Consider the following 22,415-nt stretch of genomic DNA (forward strand, 5'->3'; position numbering starts at 1 on the left):
CAAATCTCAATATTTGAAATGAGAGTGAGAGAGGGATCAAATTAGAAAATTGAAATTGAAAAAAAGGCAAGGCTCCTTTTTTTTCCGCCACAGTAGTAGAGAGAGAGAGAGAGACGATGGAGGAGTTCAGTCCAATGCCGTGTCCCTCCACCGTAACAGTCCGCCGTAACCCTCCGAGAAAAGCCAGAGCCACTCCGTACACCACCGCAGCTAAACCACCTCCCTCCTCGAACGCTCACGACGTCCCTTCGTTCCCGATCGACGAGATTCTCTCCATCCAGATCCCTCTTCCCGAACCACCCAAACCCTCGGCTTCGGAGAGCTTGAAGATCTTCCTGAGAATCAAGCCCTTGAGGGTGTTCAACAAGGTAACCGCCGCGGCGGCGAAGAGCAGACCTAGAAACGTCTGGCCGCAAAACCCTTCGAAGAAGCAAAACGTCGCGAAAGAGAGTAGGAGTAAGAAGAGCGAGGAGGCTTGTATCGCTCTCAACGATTCTTACTCTGTCACGCTGACTCCGCCTCAGGCGTTGCAAGAGCTGAAACGAAGCAAGACTGAGGTCTTTGAAGGGTTTTCTCACGTTTTCCCTGCCGACTGTTCGCAGGTTCGACCTAATCTAGCTTCCTTTTTTTGAATTGAAGCGTTGTTGACGAGTGTTTGTGTTTGTAGAGAGATGTGTATGGTAAGATGGTTCAGCCTTTGTTGGAGGATTTCTTGAATGGGAAGAGTGGAATGTTGGCTGCGTTGGGTCCTAGCGGCTCTGGGAAGACTCACACTGTCTTTGGAACTCCCAAGGATCCTGGTGTTGTTCCTCTTACGCTCCGTCAGATTTTCAAGAAGAGAGATGAGACTTCTTCTCCTGTGTCTTTGAGGTACAAAAGACCAAAACTTTGTTTGGGGGTAGGCACACTTTGTAGCTTGTTCCATTACATCTCTTTGCTTTTATCTTCAGGGCATTTTACTTGTCGATATTTGAGATATGCTCCGAGCGAGGGAAAGGGGAGAAAGCTTATGATTTACTTGGAGATGGAAGCTCTGAGTTGTCTGTGCAGCAATCAACCATCAGGGGTTTGAAAGAGGTCTCTGCTTGGTTTTTAGTTTTCATAATGGATATATGAGGGTTGTAAACTCTCAGGCTTTTGACAATCATGTGTGTTAACTGGTAAGTAGGTGCCGATCCGGAATTTGGAGGAAGCAGAGTCCTTAATTGGACAAGCGATGCTGAAACGTGCTACAGCTACAACAAATTCAAATAGCCAGTCAAGGTACTTGGCAGCTAAAGTTTTGGACCACTTCTCAACAATGTTTAACTAAATGTCTTCATGTTCTTAACTAATTTTGGGAATGTTTTCAGTCGCTCACAGTGCATCATTAACATAAGAGCAGCATCCGATGGCGTTTCTAACGAGACAAAAGTGCAGTCTACTGATGCTATGCTGACTATAGTTGACTTGGCGGGAGCAGAAAGGGAGAAAAGAACTGGCAATCAGGTTATACTTTCTTACTCTACACTTTGTATATGGAGTATGGACTTTCTTAGCAGTTTATTATGGAAAGCCACAAGTATATGGCATGCCTGAATATTTGCCTTCTAAATACAGTTGCAGTGTAATAGTTAGGAGGAAAGATTCGTAGCTTGACTCTGTAAGATGAACAGTACTTGTTCTTAGCATCACATTAGGAACTGGTTAACCGTGAGTTAGAGTTGTCTTCATCTGTTAAATTAAACGTGTTCCTTGTATGACTGTTTGATTTGTTTTGTAGGGAGAAAGGTTGGTTGAGAGTAATTTCATCAACAATACATCCATGGTTTTCGGTCAATGTTTGCGGGTAAGCGTATTGATTTTGGACTACCTGAAGACTATCTTCTTTTTACGCCTACATTCAACTAAGAACTAACCATGATCAGCTCTATGTGTTGGTAGTCACTTTTGGAGTACCAGAAAAACCGAAAGAAAGGATTTCAGAAACATCATCAAAATTCTCTGGTAGCATCTACCTTAATACTATCTGATGAAAATTTATATGATTTATGGGCTATTTAGTCTTGTTCATTCTGTATTCTAATGTTATTTTGGTTTAATGTAGTTAACAAGGTACTTGCGAGATTATCTAGAAGGAAAAAAGAGGATGGCTTTGGTATGACTATTCTGTGGGATTTTTTCTTGAGTTCTTGTACAAGACCTAATTTTATATATTGTAATTTATCGTTTCCTCTGTTATCTAATTTACAGATTATAACAGTCAAAGCAGGAGAAGAAGATTATCTTGACACCTCCTATCTCTTAAAACAAGCATCGCCGTACATGAAAATCAAGTAATGTTCGTTATTATGAACTCGAAGATGAAGTCCACATATCTCTTGCAAGTGCTGATGTTCTTCCGTTTGGTGTTTTTATTCAGATTTGATAACATTGAGGAGGTTTGCAACAAGAGGCAGCTCAAGACATTTCCAAGAGTTGAGAAAAACAAGAAAATGAAACTCAGTGCTCCCAAGACTTCCCAAGTAATTTTGGCTTCCTCTACTGCAGAACTGAAAACTTTTTGTGCATAAATCATTATACTGAAAATGTTGCATTTGCCATTGTAGATTGCAGAGACTGTTTCTGGAGAGAAAAACCAAATTACTCAGGAAGGTAGGATTTTGAGAACTCTTCCAAATATTGACTGCACGGCACGTATTCAGTTTCTTGCTTATTTCCTTTTGCGTTGTGGATGTCTAAAATGATATTGTTCACCAGTGAATTTGGAGGGAAAGAAAGCTCATCAAACGGACAAATCATCTCCAAAACTGGAGGATAACAACGAGAGAGAGCACATCATCATGCGGAATTTTGCTAAAGTCGTGTGGAATGTCCTGAAGCAGTATAACGAGAAATTAAAAGTAGTGTCCTCCCTTTGCCTTTATTTACTGTCAACAGTCTGTGCTGGAGCTTTCTTTCCTTGATATTGTGACATATCACAGTTGAAGGATGTTTGATATCTATGAATCTATTTTATTACTATAGGTTGCAGAAGGTGACATTTGCAGTCTCAAGGAAAGGCTTAAAAACGAACAACTCAAATCACGGGAGTTAGAGACAGAGTTGACCAGTCTCAAGTCTTCTTGCCTATTTTCCAAGTCAAACCTGGCAGAACCATGTCTACATGAGGTAGAAGCACTTGTCCATGCAAAAGAACAGCTCGAGATTGACACAAGTTTGGCTAATGCGGATGTAAGTTTTAGACACGATTTTGATTTTCACTTTCTTATTCCCCTACCAAAGATCATCATTGCTAACAATAACAATTTTCAGACGAATGTCGATGATGATGATCCTTGCGACCTTATCGAGTCAAGAAGTGAAGTTACCGCAGAAGGATGCAGTGAGTCTCCAGTACCACACAAAAGTTTAGTACCTGGCTTAGGAAACGAAGAAATCTCCTGTGGAGAGCAAGAATGTGCCAAGGAAGATGATTCTTGCAACCTTATCGATTCAACAAGTGAAGTCACTGCAGAAGAATACAATGAGTCTCCTGTACCAAACAAAAATGTGGTACCCGACTTAGCAAACGAGCAAGAATGTGACAATCAAATTGATCCAACACCTTCACCAGAACAAGTTGAAGTTCGTCTCATCAACAACCGGCTGTCCAACATTCAAACAAAGTCTGCAGTATCCCGAAGATTTCCAGATTCAGAGAAACAAGAAAGGTAAATAGTGATTCCTGATCAGCACATTGTGTTCAGCTGTAGGGCGCACACACACACACTCTCTCCCTCCCTCTCTCAGTCTCAATTCTCTTTGGTCTATTGTTGCAGACACAGAAGACTGTTGCCAGCCTCATCCAGATTGCTAGCTGAGGAAATGAATGACTTGGAGATCAAAGATAAGCAGATTGAGAAACCACAGGTTCAGCCATTCTCCTTCTCCACAAATCTTTTATGAATTCTCTTCCTTGTGACACAAGCTATATTTTGTTTTCCTTCTATGTGTAGGTTAAATTAGCCGAGACTCGTGATCAAGAGAAATCAGAATCAACTCAGGGTCGTGAAATTGAAATCCCTGCCCGAGAAGCAGAACCTGCATCAACTAAAAAACAGAGGAACGAACAGAAGAAACCCAGAAGGTTTATTCTTTTGCCAATCTTTATATGTCTCTTCTTTTCATGCTTACTCAAGTAGAAAAACCTTTTTTGTCACTGTAACAGGAGGCTCCAACCAGCTTCATCAGTGTTGTTAACGAGAGAAATAAACACGTTAGAGATCGAGGATGATGTGGCCGAGCCAAAGGTATACATACTAACCAAACCAGCAAACAAAGAATCCAACTTTGACAATGTTAGTCGAAAGTTTTGATCGTGATTAACGTTTCTGAAAATTTACTTTTGTCAGGGGACCAGAGGCGGAAAGAAGACAATAGTAACACAACCGAGAAGCCAAGGGAGTGTCACCCTCCTCCGTCTCCTTACAAGCAATCTCCATCTCTGACAAGAAAAACTCGTATCAAAGTAATATTGTCGTACCTTTTATTGTATGAAGGTAAGGTAGTATAAAGAAAAAAACTTTCTGAAATAGGTAGCAAAACTACAACATGTATTATAAATGGTCTAAGCTTTTTTAGACGCAAGATGGAATAGTTTAACACCAAAAAAAACGTCTAGCTTTTTAAAATTTATTTCTTAAACCACTATTACTCTAGCATATATTATAGTTTTCAATTAATAGGATTGAAACTACTTTTCCCAAAGTAAAGGGAAACATGTTACATGAACTCAGTAAGGTATATGATGAGGGATCGTAAACCGGACCGCTAAACCGTGTCAGCAAATAGCACATGTAATGCCATGGGCTTCATATAAAGATAAAGAGGACGACAGTGAACAGATCGTTGGTCGCAGAAAACACACAGAAGCAAGCAAAAAAAAAAGGTGGTAGATTGAGCGTTCTGTTTCAAAATCTGCAACTATATATATAATTGAGATAACATTTTTAAAATTAGGAAAAAAAAGCTGGTTTCTATCGCATCGGTTTCATTTTGCATATATGTGGGTTTCATCCGTGCCCACCTACCCATCGTCCTTAATCCTAACACATTATCTTCGTTTCGACGTGCCTATAGATCTCATCATATCTCTGACAAATAGGTAAAATAATAAAATAAAATAAAGTAACTTGTTTGTTGAGAAAAGGAAATAAGTACAAGTTGGCGGAACAAAACAAAAACGAGTTACGTAGTGGGAGACGACTCTGAAAGAGGGACTGACTCTCTCTATCAGATCTAGAGTTCACTTATATATATTAAAGTAGTTTGACCAGAGAGAGAGACACAAGACCTGTTTCGTTCTACCTTCTATCCCAAAGTGAAAGAAAGAGAAATGGAGGAAGCGGCGGCGCATCCTTACGTTCCGAGGGATCTGAAACTGCCTGGATACGTTCCCATCTCCATGTCCATGTCAAGCATCCTCGCAGTCTACCTCGGTGCTTCCCTCTTTGTCGTCACCTTCGTCTGGTTTCTACTCGGTAATTTCCAATTCCCCCTTTCTCTGCATTGTTTTCTGATTAGTGGGAGTAATCTAGTGAACATATATAGTTTAAGCCTTAATCGAATTCACTAGTTAGATAATTGTTCTATTGTTGTGGTGGTGGTGGTGACAGGGAGGAAGAAAGCGCATCTTGACAGATTACTAATGTGCTGGTGGGCTTTCACGGGTCTCACTCACATGGTTCTTGAGGGCTATTTCGTCTTCTCCCCTGAGTTTTTCAAGGACAACACTTCTTGTTATCTCGCTGAAGTTTGTAAGTCAACTTCTTCTTCTTGTCCAATTAGACAAAGCTATACTAGCCCTATTCGGTTGCTGCGACATGGGATCATATGTTAAATGTTGTTCCTTTGTCCGTTGCAAGTCATAATTTTTTTAATTTTAAATAACTAATTTAGCTATTTGTAATAACAATTTATGACTAGTCGCTCTGCGATAAGTTGTGTAACTGTAAACGAACAATAAACTGCGACCTTTAAAAAAATATATGGCTTGCATATTGACGTATATCTATATATGTTTGTTCTTATAGGGAAAGAATACAGCAAAGGTGATTCGAGATACGCAGGCAGAGATTCTGCAGTTATAGCTGTTGAAGGCATCACTGCTGTTATTGAAGGCCCTGCTTGTCTTCTTGCTGTGTAAGCCTCTCTCTCTCTCTCTATTCAAACGAACATGTGTGTCAACATTTTCTTCAAACTTAACTAATCTAGTTGACTTTTTTTTTTTTGTTGGATAAATGAAAAAGATATGCTATTGCTAAGGGGAAGTCGTACAGCTACGTGCTTCAGCTTGCGATCTCGCTAGGCCAGCTCTACGGATGTCTTGTCTATTTCATTACTGCTTTCTTGGAAGGAGATAACTTTGCTACAAACTCGTTCTACTATTACTCTTACTACATTGGGGCTAATGGATGGTGGGTTTTGATTCCTTTGCTCATTTCTTACCGTTGCTGGAACAAGATCTGTGAAAGTGCCAATGGTGTGGAGACAAAGATGAAGAAGAAAATCCGTTAGAAAATGCTCTACTCTTTTCAAAGATTCTAGTATCATTTCATTTGTGGCTTTGGATGTTTTCTGCAAAGGTTTTTCTTTTGGCAGAGTTTGTTTTCTGCAATGAGTTGTTTCCTCATTACTTGAGAACATCATTAGACTGTTGTTCACCTTTGGCAATTGAATTTGGTTTCATGTTTATTGATTGATGTTATAACAATGAACAAGGGGTTGGAAACATGAGCCTACTCTGAGTAGTATTCAAGTGTCTTCCTAAGAAACCATAATAGTTATTGGATTTGGTTATCTACCATAATATACAAATTGCTGTTAATTTAGGACAACTCTATATCAATGTACCAATTTATATTATAGCAAAGTAATGGTAATGAATGAAATGTTAAAAGATTTAAGAACCCCTTTTCAGTATAATGTATTATCTAAAACATAAACTTTATGTTCAGATTACAGAAACTTGGATCTGAAAAAATGACACTATGGAATGTTAAAATCAGTAGACTTCAACGTTCCATTGCTCTGCCTTCTTCAACTGCTTCTTATAATCAAACCAGTCAATACCTAAAACCAATCACAAAAAAGTTGTTGTTAGCTACATTTGATTGGTTTCAATATTTTAAGAATATTATCATTTACTATTACCGTCATTAGCAGCTAATGAGACCATGATGTCGTCAATTCCTTTCTCCATGCCCTTAAGCCCACACATGTACACAAACGTGTTGTCTTTCTTCAGCAACTCCCATAGCTCAGGTGCGTACTGCGCCATTCTTGTCTGGATATACATTTTCTCTCCTTTATCGTTTGCTTGTTCTCTGCTTATCGCGTAATCAACCCTGAAGTTCTCTGGTGCCTTTGCTTTCATCTTATCAAACTCCTGCAGATATTCAATCACACAACAACAAACATGAGATTTGGTTTCTTTACAGTCCCATAGGAACTAGTGTGTATGTAGTACATCTGTGTAGAGCAATGAACTAGTGGTTGGTACACCCAAGAACAGCCAAGCTAAGCCATTAAACTGCATCAATCAACATTTTTAAAAGATGTTAGGTTTCTGACATATTTGGTCAAACTCAAAGACCAGAGTATTCACTTACCTTGTAGTCATCATGTTTCTCAAAGAACATCTTCCACAAGAAAGACCTGAAAGGAGCTATTCCTGTCCCTGTGGCAAGCTGTTTTCCTCTCATCAAGAAAAAAACACCTGTTCTATTAGGTTTATCATAAAAGCATGTCAAGATACTTGAGGTTTAAGGTAGAGACCAGACCATAATAACAGTGGCATTTGGGTCCTTAGGCATAAGCATTTCTTTTCCTACAGGACCAGTGAGCTTGACATCACTTCCTGGTTTCAAGTCACCTGAAACAAAAAAAAATGTACATACATAAGTGAAAGAACTTAAAACACAAGTACATTAATTCCACTTGCTACTTACACAAGAAGTTTGAGCAGACTCCTTTAACAACCTCTCCTGCATCATTAGTATATACAAGCCTCTTCACACACAAAGAAACCTGCAACAAAACATGTTCACTCAGCTAACAACCACAAAACTAATCACATTTATTTTAGAATAAGTTGACAAGAGAAATAGTCTATTACAGTTTCAGAGTTGCCGAGATCTCCAAGAGCGCTGCTTGCAATGGAGTAAAGCCTGACCTTGTTAGGCTTCCCGTTCTTGTCAATACCATCTGCAATCACACCAACAGATTGTCCTTCTCTGTAGGGGATTTCTCCTGTCAATTACACTCAAGATAATTAGAATCATACATACATTAGAACTATTAAAAGCTAAGAGAAAGCAAATGCAAAAAACCTTGATGGCTGAAAACCATGTGCCAGGTCTCTCCAGGAGCATCATCTGCTGTGATTTTGGTGTTGAGAAGGACTTTGCCAGTGTAAGGCTCCTTTGGTCTGTACTTGTTTGTAATCACACCTTCCTCGTTCTTCTTTGACTCTTTCTCTACTTTCTTCACCGGAGGAGTATCTGTTGTTGTGACTTCGGCTCTTACTGAAACCAATCTTCTGCTTGTCACCACATTGTTGCTTTTGTAGTTAAAAGCACCCTTCAGTAACACAACAACAACAACATCAAAACCAAGATGAAACTCAAACTTTATACAAAGTATCTCTAGAATCTAAGCTACACATACTTTTGCTGCATGGTAGTCAATCATAATCATGTTAAGACAATAATACCTTGGCAAACCTGATCCTGTCAGGAGCAATGGCATAGCTTGTAGCTGGAAGGGAAGAAGATTTTGAAGAGGTGAGGGAGACAGCAGCATTCAAAGTAGACGCCATTGGAGAGGAGATGAAAATGAAAATGTAGGAGAAGATTTCAAGGGAGTATAAGAAAAGGAATCATAAGGAGAGAGAGATAAGAGATGGATTGCGAGACATTTGTTGTATGTGTTTTGGGTGGATGAGGTTTGATGAAGAGTGTATCTTTCCTTTGATCTAAGTTGTGGTTACGGTTCTTTTGAACTAGAAGCTATAGCTATTATATACCTCTTTTGTTTTTTTTCTTTAAATATCTTCTGTGTACCATATAACACATCAACATAGTTTACAAACATGTCAGTCCTCGTTAATAAGTATTTTTGTTTTAAAAAAATCGGTTTAGGTGGCAGACGCCTAGTTGGCAAATCAGATCTAAACTAGACCATTTTTTATGAACAATTTTATATAAATTCGGTCTAGTTAGATGGCCGAATAATCAAATGGTTCCCGATAATGGCTCTAATTGCCGTCTATAGATTTTTTGAACATAATGTAAATGTATAGAGGAGAAATTTTCTTACCAATTTAGTTGGTTAATCAATCGGTTTAAATAACGTATGTTGTAAAAGTAAACAAACCACAAAACCGAACCGGATTAACGCAATGTAGTTCCGGGAACGTACAAAACACAAGTACGCCACGCGGATGATCGTGTAAGAGTGTGCCATGATAATATTACTGAGTAAGTAGTTGAAAATTACAAGATTTGTTTATCTGTTGCTACGTGGACCATAACCAACAAGGGGTTGGGCGGCAAAATCAACGAGAGATTCAATAAAAATCTAAAACACAGATCATCTATCTTATTCCAAACAAATGAAATCATAAGCTACTTTGTTTCTCCTAAGGCCTGTAAAGGTGACTAGTTAGTTACCTCCATTGTCATGGAAGAAGAGTAAGCTAGTTAAAACCAAGAAGCATGAGATTCACTTATTGCCCACAAAAAGGGTAAAGCACTTCAACTGCTGGAGCTATATGGCTTATTTATATAGTTAAGCTCAAACCAAAGCATTTCACATCTTCACCTTGTTGAATTACTCTTAGTTAGCATCTTTTACGTTCTTGATATGGATTGTTTACTGCCTCCGAAATGTTAATCTACTTCTATCGAGTTCGTTTTCCATGATTAACAATTCAACATTTCACCTCACCTAATCTTTTTTTTTTTAATTCAACATTTTTTTGGTCAAAAGTAATACAACATTTTTTTATCGACATTATTTATACTGAACATCTCTTTATAAGGGCCTTGGATACGATCATCGTTTTGGTAATTCATCTGGAGATACATAAATCATCAAAAATTATCCCGACCTAATGCAATTAATCATAAATAATATCACTGCCACTCCACCATTATGTGTTGTTTCACAAACTTTAATGTACACTATACTATACAACCAAGCATGAAACAGAGAGCACAAAGGTTTTAATGAATTTTTGATTAATTCCTCCCCAATTGTAATATACAGATACATCGTTTCGTCATAGTTTAACGAATGAGACATCTTCTTAAGGTTCTGAACTATATGATAATCAATTTCATAATCAATCTCATTGGAACTCGTTTTGGCATTCATCTGGTGATATATAACAAACGATTTACCAGAACAATGCGATGAATCTCTTTAGCATAGAAGAAAATTTAATAATGAAGAAATTTTTTTATTCATCAGAGAAAAGCGATCGGTACATCAATCGACACATAGTCTCAGACGACCGTCGTGAGAATTTTAGATCAAATCTCATCATTTGAATATTTTTCATCCTCCCCTCACCATACACAAAAAGTAATCAGTGTTCTTTTGCAACACAAAAAAACAAAGATCAAACTTAAGAGCTAAGAAAACCAAAATTAGAGACTAGACGAGACAGAACAAGCTTTCAAACCGGCGATACAGTTGATGAAGGCTCGATGGCCTTTTAAAGGATGATGAAGCCGCCACTCTAGGGTTTTTATTTAACGCGTACGATACGACATCGCTTTAATGTAATGGGCTTATTATCTACATTTTGGGCCTTCTTCTCATTTGACTAGTTTTCTTCAACCTGGGTTTCGTAGACGTGGCTCACAGTTCTCGAGTCAACTCAGCAAATACTGTTTGAACTCCAAAACATGATGTCAGCTGCTCACGAACTTTTTTTAACAGGACAAATTATCACAAAACAAGTCGACGAGCAAATCTTCTTTTTAAGTTGTTATATTTTGTTTATATATAAAAAAAATCAAAGTTTGTCTGGCTAAACTAAATAATAACATCATTAAGTAACATACAAGAGATGTTTAGAGTAAAAAAAGAAATAGACAAAACCACAACAGATGTGCACGGGTCACGGCCAACAAGTTGGTTGATATATATATATATATAGGAAAAAGAAAGATCCAACTGATGCATGTGATCAGTTTAAGATGATGAATCAAGAGACAAAGTTTTCTTCTGGCATGAGAGAAGCTTGAGCCTCTTGGATCTACGTATAACAATTCTTTTCTGTCTAGCTTCTCTACACATTCTCTGACGTTCTGTAACGGCTTGCTCCTTCATCACAGGAATGGAAAAATCCTCTTTTTCTGTCTGAAAATTATGATATATCTTATTTTGAACAAAAATTTCAGCAATTAGGTTAAAATTATTATATGTGTAAACAAAATTACTTACATCTGATTTTCTTAACCACGGTTCGCGAAGAATGGGAGTTCTAGGTTTATTAGCTCCCCCAACAAATGACGAAGACGTAGTTTCATAAACGACAGGATGAGAAAGCTTCAACATGATTGAAGCAACTTCAAGTTCAGACTTGTTGAATTCTTTTTCAATAAGGTCACCGTAACGAGTACAATGGTCATCATTGACAACTTCCATAATATAAGTTTTCAAGTGTACACTCAATTCAAGAATAGTTAAGAACAAATTAGTTATCAATGGCGACGAAGAAATATTGACAAACAAAAGAGATAGTAGTAAATACAAAAACTATTTTGAGGTTTACTTCTTATATTGAATTTTGCCAACGTGTTTATAGTAACTGATAATATCAAGTTTGAACTACATATTTATCTTAATAATATACAAAATATATTTTATATTAATGTATATAAGTTAAAAATTAAAAGGGGTCAAAACAGAAGAAATTAAACTGAAAACTTGGGGGTTGTGTGACATACAATACATCATGTTGAGTCCAACAACATTAGAAACAGCAAACTACTCTTAAAAAGAATTCGACGTTGAGAGAATTTACAAAATAAGTTTCTATAAAACAATTAGATACTTACAAACCACACAAAGTGATTTATGTCTATTCTTAAAATTAATTCTAACTACTTGGCACTGGTCTTCTTAGGTACTCTGTTAGCCAATAAACCATCACGCGAGTCTGTCGTCTTCAGAATCTTTCTTCCGCTTCTTGGTGGTTGGTTTTGAGTCACTTCCTTTCTTTTTGCCTGACACAGCTTCAGATGAAGGTTTCCTTACTTCCTTTTTATCGGTCACTGATTTGGAGCTGGTTCTTGGGGTATAGAAGCTGCAGGTTTTGCTGGAGAACTGAACGTTCCAGTCTTTTGCAACTTCTTCTCAATAACTTTCGTTGCCTCTGCAGCTGGAAGCAACCCAGCCTCCATCAAACTCATGTCAAAAATAAAAAAAAAGGGGTTCTAGACAAACAGAACAATCTGAAGTAAATGATGCAGAAATTCACAACAATAAGAGATGTAAATAACAGTGTGGAGTCTGTTTATGAAGTTCAAAATTCATCTGAGCTTTCAATACCAATGTCACAACGCACAAAGGTAGTAGAAAAATTTGACAAAATGTCACAACCGTGAAAACTCTTTATTTAAAGCCGCTTCAAATAAAATCTTGGTTACAAGACGTATAATACACAGAAAAAAAGTTAAACAGCTGCTAGATTATGCTGCGGGTAAGTGGAAAATACTCAAGAACTATATATCAGAGGGAGGATGATCCTAAATACAGAGATAGATTACATTAGGATCATTAACTCTAAATCCTAAATCTAGCAGAAGCAGTCACAAAGATAAAATCTTATTTGGCTCCAGAAGATGGAGACTTTAACTTGGGAAGTTTAAACGTTGATGTGAACAGCTTTGGAGTTTCTGAAACTGTCACTCTTTTCCTCTTCGAGCTTCTAATTTCCTGAAATGAAGATTCAAAAATATAAGATGCTGCTTCAGTAAAACCAACATGTAAAAAAACACAAACATGCATATTCAAAACTCATAACTACCTTATCACTCGGTGGTGAAGCAGCACACTTCTCTTTCTTTCTTGTTACCTCAGATCCCACATTACTACTACCATTGCTACCTTTGCCACGCGTTGTGCATCGTGTTAAAACCGGTGTAAAGCTACGAGACTTCTTCAAAGACTCTACATCCCTTGAGAGCTTCGAGATCTCCTCGTCTTTCTTAGCAAATTCACCCTCCATTTCAGCAACCTTAGCCTTCAAGCTCGAGATAATCTCATCTTTCTCAAGATTAGACGACTGAAGCTGCTCTTGACAAGACAAAAGAGTCGAAACTTTCGCGTTTGCTTGAGCAATCTCCTCATCTTTCCTCTTTAACTTATCAGTAAACCCAGTTTGGATACACTTGAACTGACTCAAAGCGAACCCGTTCTCTCGTCTAAGATCAGAGACCTCACACTTCTTCTCAGAAGCAAGCTTCTCATACTCAAGCTTCAGCTTCCTGATTTTTACTTCCAATGATTCCGCAGCTTCCGTGTCGCCATTATCTTTCTGCATATTTACACATTTGTATTAATTTCCAAAACCAAAAAAAAAGAAAAAAAACAGACAAAAAAAGCTTATGACTTTACACTTGTGTTCAGAGTGAGGAAATCAAACAAAGCCTTGAAGTCTTTTAACTCATCCACCGCCTCATCTGAAATTCCCCATGAAAACAAATAAGCAAAAAAAAAAAGGATGAAACTGTTGTTCTGTCATAAAGGTGCGAACTTTACCTAATTTCAAACTGCAAAGAGAATGATCTTTTTCCTTTAACACAGACAAGAGATTCGATTTAGAAGTCTCAAAGAACTGCATCATCTCCATCGTTTCGATTTCTCTCTTCATCTGTATAAAAAGAAAAAAATAATCAAGAAATTAAAAACCCTAACTTTTATTTCCCCCAAAACAAGGAATCGAGAGGGAAAATATTACGAGAGAGAGTTGTTCCTCGTAGTTTCGGACATCGGAGATCCAGTTTTGGTGTTTGGTCTTGAGCTTGTCTTCGATGCTCTTCCTGTCTTTCAGAAGCGACTCGATCTGGTCCTGTTTCATCTGTAGCCATTTGACCAAATTCTTGAATATTTTGTCCCAATTTTTCCTATCCGATGATTCTCGACTAACCGATTTCACACCCATCACAAAAGTTCTACTTCGAATCGATGAAGCAGAGAGAGAGAGAGAGAGAGAGAGAGATTTTAGACCGTTAAGTCTTGTTTAGATTTGATGTTTACTTTTACAGATAGATACACACACGCTCTTTAGTGGGCCTCCATTCAAATGTGTCCGTTTAAAGCTTTTTAGGCGTGCGGGTCCGTTTAAGGGATCATCTATGATACTCATATGCTCTGTAACTCTCTTCTGTCTCCTTTAACTTCGTACTCACACCTTTTTTTTTAATTATACAGAGGTATCATGGCCCCACAGAAGTGATCCAGACTAATTACGTGTTGCCACATGTCGGTCCTCTGTCCCTAACGATGCCGAAATGTTAATTCTCCAGTGGCCAGGATTCAAACCCAAGTGGCGGTACTCACATGTGTAAGCCCTTTACCACTAGAACTAGAAACCCTGGTTGTACTCACACTTTTGAATGCTGAGGCTGAGCTAAAGCCGGTTTGTATGATCTTGCTCACACTGCGGTTGTGGTTATGTGAACTCTTTCTAATTTAAATCAAGGTTCGTTCAAAAAAAAAGGCATGCGGCCCTGCGGGTTCGATTAGTTGAGTTTTTGGTGGTATAATTTGGAGTTCGGGTATTTCTCTACTTGATAAAATTTTGTTTTATTAAGTTGAAAAAGTTTAATTCGGTATTCAGTTAGTTCGATTTCAAAAATTATTACCAAACTATCCGAAGTTTTGAATTAGGAAAAATTCCGATTAAAATTGGTTACAATTTCTAAAAATTTTGGTTAAATTCAGTTAATTCAGTTATCTCAGTTCGTATTTTGGTTAGTACTTTTTTCACTTCGGTTTAGAATTTTGGTTAAGATTAGTATTAGTTGGTTTAAAATAAAAAATTTAGAAAATCAAACCGGCCCGAAAATCGATTTTAAAAATTGCCGGATCAAACTGGATCTCTTAACCGAACTGATCCAAAAACCGAACATGTCAGCTTGGTTCGGTTCAACAAGTTCGGTTTTGTTTAACAACTACACTCCTCGTCCCAATTGAATACAGCGGAGCATGGTTTGGTTATGATTTGTGGTTCATGTTTAAAACCAAACCGGTTTAGGGTAATAACATAGATGGAGACGGAAAAGAGACGACGTACAATTGCAAAAACTAGAAACTATCATCAGTCTCTCTTACCTAACAGCATCTCTAGCTTCCCCCCACGTGTCCTCTCAGCGAAAGACAGAGTTGCTGTATGGTTGCGTTAAGAAAATATAGAGATTCATTCTCAAATGAAGACCAAGTTACTTGTGTGACAACCATTAATCACTACACTGATCGGTGAAAACGTAAACCTATAGAGACAGAGAGATCTGGAGTAATGATGAAGGAATTGAAGAGTCGTATTCAGTACGCAATGTCGTGGATTCGCCGGCAGCCGCCGAAGGTAAAGGCGTTTCTCGCTGTGGTTTCAGCAATGACGGTCCTCGTCTTCCTCAGGGTGATTGTCCATGACAAAGAATACCTTTTCTTGGCTTCCGAGGCCGTCCATGCCACGGGAATCTCCGTTCTTATCTACAAGCTCACCAAGGAGAGGACTTGCGCTGGTTCATTGATTCTGATCCTTTATTTTGATCCTTGTACAAGATCTTAGTTGTCTAATGATATATTGGCATTTTGATGATATTCAACAGGGTTATCTCTCAAGACGCAGGAGCTCACGGCTTTGTATCTCGGGGTTCGATTGTATTGTAGTTTTGTAATGGAGTTTGGTCTTCACACGTTACTTGATTCTGCTGCTTTCTTCACCACTCTTTGGGTCATCTATATGATCCGTCTCAAGCTTAGAGCTACGTACATGGAGGATAAAGACAATTTTGTAATCTACTACGTTGTAAGTTAATATAAATTAATTCTCTGTGTCTTAAAATTAACTTGTGTAAATGTAAGATTACTTGGAGTGCAATCAAGAGGGTTTCCTCTTTTTAACTCGATATGCATGAGATTGTGAGGAGTTCTTTTGAGAAAATTTTGATACCAATGTAATGTGTGTTGTGAGAACTCTTTTGTTTGCTTTTCAGGTAGTCCCATGTGTTGTTGTATCTTTCCTCATACACCCGTCAACACATCACCACATCATAAACAGGCTCTTTTGGGCACTTTGTGTTTATCTTGAAGCTGTTTCAGTTCTTCCCCAGCTAAGAGTCATGCAGAACACTAAGGTATATTATTTATTTTTGTGCTTGTATATTAAAATAAGATAAAAACAAAACAAGTTGTGTCTGAATTTTCCTCGAATGTTTATGTCTTTATTATCAGATCGTGGAACCATTCACAGCACATTACGTATTCGCTTTGGGAATCGCTAGGTTCTTGAATTGTGCACACTGGATCCTTGAGGTTCTTGCATTATACACAAATATAATTAAACTCTTTTCTATTTTTTTACTCTCGTTGCAGCTTGTGAAAGATGATTTGAAACGGGTGTAGGTGTTGGATACGAGAGGGGGTTTACTGACCGCATTAGGGTATGGAACCTATGGACTATGGCCTTTCATGGTCATTCTCTCTGAAATCATCCAAACCTTCATTCTTGCAGATTTCTGCTATTACTATGTTCAGAGGTAAATAACTTTTTATTTTTTATATATAGACACTATTGTTGAAAAGGTTTGATTATCTAACAGTATGGAACTTTTTTCTGTTCTTGGGAACAGTTTAATGGGTGGACAGCTCGTCCTTCGTCTCCCGTCTGGTGTGGTCTAAGAAGCTATGCAAATTTTGATTGCTTTGAGCTTTCAGAGGTTTTCATGATTATAGATTTTGAGATATATAATTTAATACTTTTGTTAGCAAAGATGCATTTACTAGAGTTAGTTTTCCATAATAATGTTTAATTCGGATTTCATTGGTGATGACGCTTTGAGTCGGAGATTATATAGTTTGTCACACGAAGCTTTGAGTTTAAAATGAGATGAATATCGCCATATTGTTCTCTAAAGTCTGAACTCCGTTTTGGCTGATTGAGTGTAGAAAGTGCAGAGCCTGTGAATACAGTTTATTGGCTGAAACTGAGAAGCTACTTGGTACCGTTGACATATCTGCTAGAATTAATCTTGAAAGTCGCAAACTTAATATAGCTCTCTTCTCTTCTTCATCATCAAACAGTTTGTAATATTTTTATGGGAAGATAGATACACATATAATTTAATTTAATTTAATTCATGACGCTTTGTGTCACAGACTCACATATACACAAACAAAGCAGTCGTACGTGTATACATTATGCTAAAGGAATATATAGCCTCAAGTATTATACCATATTCAGATATATGATGAAACTGTCCAAAACGTAAAACTCGTGTTGATACACGAGCACAAGAAGAAAACAACAGAGTTTATATATATAGAATAACAAACACGAAGAAGTAAAAGAACACGATCACATCGCGTCTTTTAAGTTTGACTAAACGTAAAGACAGTTTTGATCATGAACAATCTGGTCTTCACGTTCATGGTGAGATATTATTATTATTATTAATCGATGACTTATTGAAAAAGTCAATACAATCTGAGATAGCTTCACTATAGTGAGAATGAGAGGAGTAGTATGAATTACTGCATGATATTTTCGGCGTCTCACCGTCACTGCAGGAGTCGGCGAGTTTGCAACGGCGCCGCCTAGTGGCAGAGGAAGAGGAGGATGGAATGGTGAAGATGAATTTCATGAGAATTTTGCGGAATTTGGTGAAGATCTTCATGGATGATGAGAAACCTATGAAGGTTTTGTTGTTGTGATTATGATAACGATGATGATTAGATGGTTCGTTTATATGAATGGTGAATAAGTCTGAGTGTGTATCAAGAGTTCTTTGAGATGGCTTTTGCATTGTTTGTGTATATTATAAAGTTTCTTGCAGTATGTCTGGCATATGATATTGTTTGATTTGTGAATTTATGATGCTAGTATATAGACTTGTTTATACATATAGTAAAGGGGTTGTTAGGCCTTTTCTTGATCAATTAGGTAATAATTCGCGCCTTGCGCGGAATGTGATTATTAGTTTCATTATTTTTTTAATAAAGAGACATTAATCTGTTTAATCTGGATATCGGTTCGGTTTTAGGTTGTTTTTTGGTTTTTAATCTCCTAAAATATAACTATCATTTTTAATCAATATTTATTTATTTTGTTCTGTTAAAATGTTTGATATTTTTTTTTCTGTGATAATCAAAAATTACTATTATTTGTTTGTTTTCATATTATGAATCTTAGATAATCGTGATGTCGAACCAATGGTTTCATATTATAGTTTCTAAATAGATAATAGTTCAAAAAAAGAAAAAAAAATTATTAAGACAAATCATTTTACTACAATTTCGTCGATAGTGAAAGAAACATTAAGAAAAAGAATATTTGAACTTTCAAAAAAATTAAATATTTCCGTTGTGGTAAATACTTAGTTATAAGGTGCTCGCATCAATGTGCACATATATGTGTATGTAAAAATATATAAAGATGGTTGATAAATATATAAAGATACTGTTAATTAATATTAAATGACATTTTTTCAAAATAATACATGAAAAATAAAATTCTTAAAATAAAATTATTTAAAAACAAAAAATGTTTTAAAATTTATATAAACTATAATATATAACTTATATATAATTCTTTAAAATATATGTGTATATATGCATATAACTGATCAAATTGGATATCCGTTCCTATAAATATTGATATTTGGGATTTTTTTTTTACAGATATTTCATTTTAGTATTTGATTTGCTTCGTAGAGTAATGAATATCCGGATTTTTCGGTTCGAATCAAAACGGATAACAAATCGAATCAAAATTTATGAATAATTTTTTCAGCTTTATTTGCAAACAGTAAAAATAACGTAAAGAAGAACCATGCATATGAGTTTTATATTAGAAAACGTAAAATATATAGTGTGAACATATTTATGTAGAGTTTGGCTGAGTAGCTCTTTACATGTGACATGTGTCCATTTTAGTGTGAACGCATTTATTACAATGTTTCTATACGTAACATGTGTCCAGTTTAGTGTGAACGCATTTATTACAATGTTTCTCCTTTAATATATAAGGGATCTATATTTTCTTCTTAAAATTATATTTATGTTTTTATATACATAATTAAGGGGTCCCTACGGAAATTTGAAGGATTAATATTAAACGACCTGCAAAACATTAGTTGAGAGATGTATGTGTTGCATGTGAAGAAATCATTTGTATGGGCTTCCTTTGTCTTCGGCAAAGTGAATCCTTTTTATATCCAAATTGATATCGAATTAGGGCTGGGTTTGCATCTCAAAAACTGAACCAAACCCGATCCGAACTTATCCAAACCAAACATATATATCGAATGAGTTTTGTTCTACGGTATTTCAGATTATGGGTTTTACCCGAACTTGAATTCAAATGAATATCCGAAAATCTGAAATTCAAAATTTTAACAAGAATTTGTTACAAACCGGATCTCAATATTTAAAATGTATCGAAAATACACTAAAATATTATTGAGTACCTAAAATAATTGTCTATTTCATGAAAAATTAACTTTAATACTTAGTTTAATGTATATTTTGGTATTTTGTCAATATTAATGTTTTTATGTTTTCATAATTACATTTGAAGTTTAGTTATGAATAAGTTTGTTTCTAAAAATTAAACAATGTTGCTGTTTTTAAGTTTAAATAGTGTTTTTTTACATTTATAGAGTTGGTAATTGTTAATTTTAATTTGGTTACATTACATTATGTATGATTCTCATTTGTACATGGCTTCGGTTTATCCTGAATTATGATACGTCTCTTGTTGTTGATAGAGGAGTCTTCCAAGCCACATACAAAACTTCATTAAACAAATTAGAAAAATATTAATTAAGTCTAATCAAGTATAACTTATTAATTTTGGAATCGATAACACGATTAATATCTAAAACCAAAATTGTTTTGGATTTAACTGGATATTAGACATGTAATCAAATCCAAACTGAACCTGATGAAACCGAACCAAATCCGACCCGAATTTTTATAATATCCGAATGGAATTAAAATTCATGAACCCAAAACCCTAATGAATCTGAATCGAAACCTGACTGGGACCCCGATTGCCCTCTTTATAGAATATAGATAATAAGTTAATAACAAATATATGATATGTATAGAACAACGTCTAGAAATCAAATACACTTTTAACTAAGGGTATGACTGGTTTTCCCGCTACAATCAACAAATGTAGCTTTTGCGATTAGTAGCGACTGTTGGCATTTTGCAACAATCACTCAAACCGCTATAAACCGTTTCAAACCGCTATGAACCTCATAAATTCAAAAGTTGGTTCCAGGTAGCATTTGCGGATGCGGGCGGTTGCGGGAGGATAATTTTTTTTTCTTTTTAAAAAACAATATAAATACAAAATAAAAATATCCAATAAAATTTTTAAACTGTATTTATAAAAATACTAAAATATATCTATTATATTTTAATTAATATTCTAAAATAAAAATATTTTCTATAATTTTTAAAAATTTAAAACTATAACTTTCTAAATATAATTTTTATATTTATTATAATATTATGATTTTTGATTTTTTTTTGTAATTATATAAAATGTAAATATTGTTAATTTATTATTTAACCGCTGCTGCATTTGGTAGTTAATCAGTCATAAGTATCCCGCAAACACACCAATTTCTAACCATAGAATCAGTCTTACAAATCTCTTAAAACCGTTAGAAACCGCATCCGCAAACTCCTGTAACCGCAACCGCTGCATTTGAACCAGTCAGGCCTAAGGCTGCGATCGAGGTTTGGTTCTTTGACTTGGTTATAAAGTTTCTAAATCCTATTTTATTCCAATCAAATTTTTAAAATTTCTGAAGTCCTAATATCTTCTTTAAAATTTTCAAAACCAAAATAGTTGATTTTACGTTTAATGTGATTTATTTTTCTTAGAATCACTAATTCATGAATTTATTACTTCTAAAGCCACATCCATTATTTAAGCTGTCAAAAAAAAAAGACAACCAAACTAAATTAAAATATAGGAAAAAAAAAACAGGGCCTAAATTGTAAAAAACTTAAAGTACCTTTTTTATCACATGGACTTATGTTGAAATTCAATTTTTTAGATCGAGCTTTTGGTTAACACTGAAGAAACATGAAGCCGAGAATTGATCAATGGTTAATCATGAGCTGATTATATATGTTATTAAGGACAAATTAAAAGTTGCAGTACTAGCTAGTAAGTAATAATCAGGTGTTGAAATCATTTGTGGTCCTGCATCATGTGTACACTTTGGCTTTGACCTAGTTTTCTTTAGTCAATGAGATTTGGAATTAGACAGAAAATTAACTTCAAAACAAAAATAAAATAAAACCTAAAAGTGATCATCATACATTGCTCAGAGAACAAAACAAGAGCTTGATTGTAGAAATTAATTGAGTTATGTTTTTGCAAAGAAGAACGGATGCTTTTGGTGAAATGATTAATGGCTGAGGAGGTTATACTTGTTGGTAAAGTTAACTTAAGAGTTAAGACTGTGATGATTATGTCTTCTACTTTGAAATTAAACAACACTTGGATAATAATGCCAGTTATTTTATCAGTCCTTGACTAATTCTATCAAAGCTGAAGATTTAAATAAAGACTATTCGACTGGTTTAATGGTGTATAGAGATGTTTTTTTTCTTTTTTGTCCTCAACATATACGGACTCTGTAAACCAAACCGGGTGATTTGCATCCATAGAGACAATAAAAGATGGTTGCATCCTAGCACTACGGGCTAGACTATCCGCCATTGAATTTTGTGTCCTTGGAACGTGGATGATTTCTGCTCGGAAGAAACTCTCTTTCAGGGTCTTGAATTCTTCCAGATAAGTTGCAAAAACTGATCATTTTTCTGGAGTCGAAACCATCTTCACCAAATGAGAACAATCCGTTGCAAACGTAACCTAACATTGATGTAAATTTTTCATGCATTCCATTGCCTATAGTAGCGCTTCCATTTCCGCATGAAAAGGAGAGAGCCTACCCCGAACATTCATCGCTCCCAATAGTCCAGCAAATCCTTCTAGAGTGCTGAGCCAACCTTGTCCAGAAAAACTATCACCCTCTTTCCAGGAATCATCTGTGAAACATCAGCGTCCTGGAATTGACGGCAGAGCCGTAACCGCAACGCGTGGTACTGTCCTCTGTACATTCAACATC

General features: G+C 36.1%; 5 protein-coding genes and 1 non-coding gene across 9 annotated transcripts; 3 read left to right on the forward strand and 3 right to left on the reverse strand.

Annotated features, from left to right (window-relative positions):
• The first annotated feature begins 57 nt into the window (after window positions 1–57).
• On the forward strand, window positions 58–21,649 carry LOC103829456 (kinesin-like protein KIN-6). Of its 4 annotated transcripts, XR_004449119.1 has the most exons (19): window positions 58–602; window positions 668–870; window positions 951–1,077; window positions 1,169–1,263; window positions 1,353–1,488; window positions 1,763–1,828; window positions 1,924–1,986; window positions 2,087–2,137; window positions 2,233–2,315; window positions 2,402–2,504; window positions 2,589–2,634; window positions 2,740–2,882; window positions 3,007–3,692; window positions 3,801–3,891; window positions 3,978–4,108; window positions 4,190–4,271; window positions 4,374–4,520; window positions 16,545–16,555; window positions 21,639–21,649. XR_004449119.1 is itself a non-coding variant. In XM_033274700.1 (18 exons), the coding sequence occupies exons 1-18, from the start codon at window positions 117–119 to the stop codon at window positions 4,467–4,469; spliced, it is 2,619 nt and encodes an 872-aa protein (XP_033130591.1). In that variant the 5' UTR covers window positions 58–116; the 3' UTR covers window positions 4,470–4,671. The 4 variants fall into 4 exon arrangements, 3 of the variants coding, with proteins under 3 accessions (XP_033130591.1, XP_009103364.1, XP_033130590.1); XM_033274700.1 differs by lacking the exons at window positions 16,545–16,555; window positions 21,639–21,649 and having other exon boundaries at window positions 3,007–3,213; window positions 3,295–3,692; window positions 4,178–4,271; window positions 4,374–4,671; XM_009105116.3 differs by lacking the exons at window positions 16,545–16,555; window positions 21,639–21,649 and having other exon boundaries at window positions 3,007–3,213; window positions 3,295–3,692; window positions 4,374–4,671.
• LOC103829457 (probable 3-beta-hydroxysteroid-Delta(8),Delta(7)-isomerase) lies at window positions 5,211–6,753 on the forward strand. Its single transcript, XM_009105117.3, has 4 exons — window positions 5,211–5,501; window positions 5,637–5,777; window positions 6,054–6,162; window positions 6,270–6,753. Exons 1-4 carry the CDS (start codon window positions 5,357–5,359, stop codon window positions 6,535–6,537), a joined length of 663 nt encoding a protein of 220 aa, XP_009103365.1. The 5' UTR covers window positions 5,211–5,356; the 3' UTR covers window positions 6,538–6,753.
• Window positions 6,865–9,000, reverse strand: LOC103829458 (ferredoxin--NADP reductase, leaf isozyme 2, chloroplastic). The gene is made up of 9 exons (XM_009105118.3): window positions 8,735–9,000; window positions 8,352–8,601; window positions 8,138–8,271; window positions 7,971–8,049; window positions 7,803–7,894; window positions 7,632–7,709; window positions 7,490–7,552; window positions 7,174–7,408; window positions 6,865–7,092 (listed from the first exon to the last, which is right to left on the reverse strand). Exons 1-9 carry the CDS (start codon window positions 8,837–8,839, stop codon window positions 7,025–7,027), a joined length of 1,104 nt encoding a protein of 367 aa, XP_009103366.2. The 5' UTR covers window positions 8,840–9,000; the 3' UTR covers window positions 6,865–7,024.
• Window positions 10,486–10,576, reverse strand: LOC117127002. Its single transcript, XR_004449762.1, has one exon. It is a non-coding gene; the product is annotated as a small nucleolar RNA Z161/Z228 (small nucleolar RNA).
• On the reverse strand, window positions 12,628–14,288 carry LOC103829461. The gene is made up of 5 exons (XM_009105120.3): window positions 13,997–14,288; window positions 13,798–13,909; window positions 13,654–13,718; window positions 13,064–13,573; window positions 12,628–12,972 (listed from the first exon to the last, which is right to left on the reverse strand). Exons 1-5 carry the CDS (start codon window positions 14,198–14,200, stop codon window positions 12,862–12,864), a joined length of 1,002 nt encoding a protein of 333 aa, XP_009103368.1. The 5' UTR covers window positions 14,201–14,288; the 3' UTR covers window positions 12,628–12,861.
• On the forward strand, window positions 14,289–20,651 carry LOC103829462 (ER lumen protein-retaining receptor erd-2.2). Its single transcript, XM_009105121.3, has 6 exons — window positions 14,289–15,782; window positions 15,870–16,069; window positions 16,257–16,397; window positions 16,495–16,575; window positions 16,666–16,799; window positions 16,893–20,651. Exons 1-6 carry the CDS (start codon window positions 15,557–15,559, stop codon window positions 16,939–16,941), a joined length of 831 nt encoding a protein of 276 aa, XP_009103369.1. The 5' UTR covers window positions 14,289–15,556; the 3' UTR covers window positions 16,942–20,651.
• Window positions 21,650–22,415: the final 766 nt, after the last annotated feature.

The sequence above is a fragment of the Brassica rapa genome, chromosome A07, assembly GCF_000309985.2.
Source record: "Brassica rapa cultivar Chiifu-401-42 chromosome A07, CAAS_Brap_v3.01, whole genome shotgun sequence".
NCBI lineage: Eukaryota > Viridiplantae > Streptophyta > Magnoliopsida > Brassicales > Brassicaceae > Brassica > Brassica rapa.

Coding starts and splice junctions, on each gene's coding strand:
- LOC103829456 (XM_033274699.1), top strand. CDS start 117: ATGGAGGAGTTCAGTCCAATGCCGTGTCCCTCCACCGTAACAGTCCGC. Junction 603..667: donor TCCCTGCCGACTGTTCGCAG/GTTCGACCTAAT, acceptor TTGTGTTTGTAG/AGAGATGTGTATGGTAAGAT. Junction 4,109..4,189: donor GAACAGAAGAAACCCAGAAG/GTTTATTCTTTT, acceptor TCACTGTAACAG/GAGGCTCCAACCAGCTTCAT.
- LOC103829457 (XM_009105117.3), top strand. CDS start 5,357: ATGGAGGAAGCGGCGGCGCATCCTTACGTTCCGAGGGATCTGAAACTG. Junction 5,778..6,053: donor TTGTTATCTCGCTGAAGTTT/GTAAGTCAACTT, acceptor TTGTTCTTATAG/GGAAAGAATACAGCAAAGGT. Junction 6,163..6,269: donor CCTGCTTGTCTTCTTGCTGT/GTAAGCCTCTCT, acceptor TAAATGAAAAAG/ATATGCTATTGCTAAGGGGA.
- LOC103829458 (XM_009105118.3), bottom strand. CDS start 8,839: ATGGCGTCTACTTTGAATGCTGCTGTCTCCCTCACCTCTTCAAAATCT. Junction 7,895..7,970: donor AGTCTGCTCAAACTTCTTGT/GTAAGTAGCAAG, acceptor TTTTTGTTTCAG/GTGACTTGAAACCAGGAAGT. Junction 7,409..7,489: donor GTTCATTGCTCTACACAGAT/GTACTACATACA, acceptor GAATATCTGCAG/GAGTTTGATAAGATGAAAGC.
- LOC103829461 (XM_009105120.3), bottom strand. CDS start 14,200: ATGGGTGTGAAATCGGTTAGTCGAGAATCATCGGATAGGAAAAATTGG. Junction 13,574..13,653: donor TCCTCACTCTGAACACAAGT/GTAAAGTCATAA, acceptor GTAAATATGCAG/AAAGATAATGGCGACACGGA. Junction 12,973..13,063: donor CTTCACCACCGAGTGATAAG/GTAGTTATGAGT, acceptor TCTTCATTTCAG/GAAATTAGAAGCTCGAAGAG.
- LOC103829462 (XM_009105121.3), top strand. CDS start 15,557: ATGATGAAGGAATTGAAGAGTCGTATTCAGTACGCAATGTCGTGGATT. Junction 15,783..15,869: donor CAAGGAGAGGACTTGCGCTG/GTTCATTGATTC, acceptor GATATTCAACAG/GGTTATCTCTCAAGACGCAG. Junction 16,800..16,892: donor TGCTATTACTATGTTCAGAG/GTAAATAACTTT, acceptor TCTTGGGAACAG/TTTAATGGGTGGACAGCTCG.